The sequence below is a fragment of the Sinocyclocheilus rhinocerous genome, unplaced genomic scaffold, assembly GCF_001515625.1.
Source record: "Sinocyclocheilus rhinocerous isolate Xijiao unplaced genomic scaffold, SAMN03320098_v1.1 scaffold160, whole genome shotgun sequence".
Classification (NCBI taxonomy): domain Eukaryota; kingdom Metazoa; phylum Chordata; class Actinopteri; order Cypriniformes; family Cyprinidae; genus Sinocyclocheilus; species Sinocyclocheilus rhinocerous.
Genome location: NW_015624563.1, coordinates 507,984 through 510,761, shown reverse-complemented (window position 1 = coordinate 510,761; position 2,778 = coordinate 507,984). Strand labels below are relative to the sequence as shown.

At 42.8% G+C, this 2,778-nt stretch overlaps 1 protein-coding gene across 1 annotated transcript in view; it reads left to right on the top strand.

The window, feature by feature from the left end:
• LOC107743196 (low-density lipoprotein receptor-related protein 2-like) overlaps positions 1-2,778 on the top strand; it is a 26,422-nt gene that overhangs the window by 8,628 nt on the left and 15,016 nt on the right. The window contains exons 14-16 of the mRNA XM_016556344.1: positions 251-406; positions 1,501-1,767; positions 1,931-2,146. Coding sequence (XP_016411830.1) covers positions 251-406; positions 1,501-1,767; positions 1,931-2,146 — 639 coding nt within the window. The remainder of the gene's footprint in view (positions 1-250; positions 407-1,500; positions 1,768-1,930; positions 2,147-2,778) is intronic.

Genomic DNA, 2,778 nt, shown 5'->3' with positions numbered 1-2,778 from the left:
AAAAAAAAAAAAAAAAAAAAAAAAAACAATGCCCAAGTTGGTTGATCTAGACCAGAATAGCCTATGGTATGAGTGGACCAAACTTTCAAAATAGCTTCGTCAATCAGTAGTTGCTTGTCACATTCCAACTTTTATTTCATATCAGTCTTATTATACTCCACTTTCCAAATGCAGTGTCTGGTGGAAGATTGAAATGTTACTCAAAACTGTAAATAACCTAATAAGACTCCACCTGCTCCATTTCTGACAGCTATATCCAGACCAGCTCAGACAAGCTGTAAGAGTCCCTCTGTACTGTGTCCGGGAACGTCAATGTGTGTGTCTCGGGCTCGGCTGTGTGATGGCAGAAGAGACTGTCTCGATGGATCTGATGAAGCTTCTTGTATAGATTCATGTGCTGCTCCAGGTAAAATAACTGAACTTCTCCCAGCTGCTGAAACTGCTTTTGTTTGGTTTAAACTGGTGTAGTTTGTCTCCCAGCCTGATTAGCTTGCAAGTGCCCAAAACTCTTCTAAACCTACCAAACAAGTCTTGCATGAAGACCAGCAAACCACCTTAATTATTCATCTTCATCACCACCCCATCCTTAAACTTTTCTAAGCTTTTCATCATCTCCGTTTTCATTATTGTCTTTCTCTTTTTCCTCCCTTTACCTTCTTTGTTCTCTTCCTTGTTATCCTCCTCTTCCTCCTCCTACTTGTTCTCATTCTTCCCTTTCTCATGCTCCTGTTTTTCTTCTCTTCCTCCTTGTTCCTCTGTTTCTTCTAGTTCCCCTCCTCCTTGTTCCCCTTCTCCTTCTCCTCCTCCTGTTTGCTTTTCTCCCTTCTCCCCCTACTTGTTCTGATTCCTCCCTTTTTCATGCTCCTTGTCCTTCTTATCCTCCTCTCTCGCCTGCTCCTCCTTGTTGTTTTCTTTCTCCTCTTTCTCCTTGTTCTCTTCCTTGTTGTTGTCGTCCTTGTTCTTTTCCTCTCCTCCTCATCATTCTCCTCGCTCTTCTCCTCCTACTTGTTCTCATTCTTCCCTTTCTCCTGCTCTTCCTCCTTTACCTCCTTCGTTCTCCTCCTCCTCCTTGTTCTTCTCTTCTTCATTCTTGTTCTTCTCCTCCTCCACCTTGTACTTCTTCTCTCTCTACTCCTCCTTGTTCTGCTCCTTCACCACCTCCTCCTTTTCCTTGTTCTTCTACTCCTACTTTTTCTCGTTCTTCCCTTTCTCCTGCTCCTCCTCCTTTGCCTCCTTCGTTCTCTTCCTCTTTCTCCTCCTTGTTCCTCTCTTCTTAATTTGTTATTTTCCTCTTTGATCTCCTCTTGCTCCTTGTTCTTATCCTCCTTCACATTGTCCTTTTCCTCCTCTCTCTACTCCTCCTCATCCTCCTTGTTGTTCTTATATCCTTAGTCATTGTTCTCCTCCTCCTCCTTCTCCTCCTCCAGCAGGTCATTATCCCTAAGATGTAATCTGTCGTGACTCTGGCCTGCTATGCTGTTTTGTATGTTATTCACACAGGTGACTTCCTCTGTAAGGACAGGAGGAAGTGTATTAATGGAGCTCTGGTTTGTGACGGCCACTCTCACTGTCTTGATGGTTCTGATGAGGTGGGATGTCCTACCATAGCAACTGAAACCTTAACCACAGCACCCTTTAAGTGTCGTGTGGGCTCTAAACCCTGTAAGGACGGGCGTGAGTGTGTGCTGTACAGTCATTTGTGTGATGGCGAGATGGACTGTAAGGACGGATCTGATGAAGAACATTGTGAACTTCAATGCAATCCAGGTGAGATGGTACCACTATTTCACAATCTCAGCCATAACCAATTTTTTAGGCTTTAACAATATTGATTTAAGGCTCAATTACACTATACATTTTTTGCCCAAATTTTATATATAAAATGTCTTGACTCACATTTATGTGCTCCTGGTATGTGGATTCTTTACAGGGATGTTTCAGTGTATTCAGGGGAAGAAGTGTATTGACTTCCGGCAGGTGTGTGATGGGACACCTCAGTGTCCGGATCACTCGGATGAAGCAGCCTGCTGGAAATCCACCAAGAGCTGCAGCATCCGCTGCGATGGGAACAGCCGCTGTATCCCAGAGGTGTTCATCTGTAACGGTATGAGGGACTGCTGGGATGGCTCAGATGAGGCGGACTGTGGTGAGTCTGCTGCAGAAGCATCAGAAATGACACATTTGCTTCTACATATGGGATCTAAAAAGTGATGAGTAGATTTCGCACCACTGGTGACACCAAAAGGTAACGGGGGGAAAAAACTTTTTGACATGCTCTGAAGTAAAAAGGAAAGCCTCTGCTTTCCAATTATTAATCATTTAAATCCTTTTTTACTTCATTGCATAATAAATGTGTTTCTGGGTAGGGTTGGGTACCGAAACCCGGTACCAATATGGCACTGGTACCTATGTAACCGGTATGTACTAGAACCGAATCAGAACGCAGATTTCGGTGCCTCATTTCGGTGCCATGCCTAAGTGATCGATTTAAATAAACTATATTGTCGCAGTCGAGTGTTTATTGTCTTTGTTTTATCATTCAAAACGTTTATATGATCTGTTTACTCAGTTACAGCTATAATAGCTATGTCTTTGTCCATATAAGGGATTTCCTGGAGGGTCATGAGAAAAAAAAACAAATGATACCCAACCCTATTCCTGGGTCAGTGCGACTCAAATTGATCTAACACCGCACATATTACTTCACTAGATAGGGTATGCCCATAATATATTTTCATCATTTTGACTGAAATTGTGACACTTTTTGTTGCTTTTTTT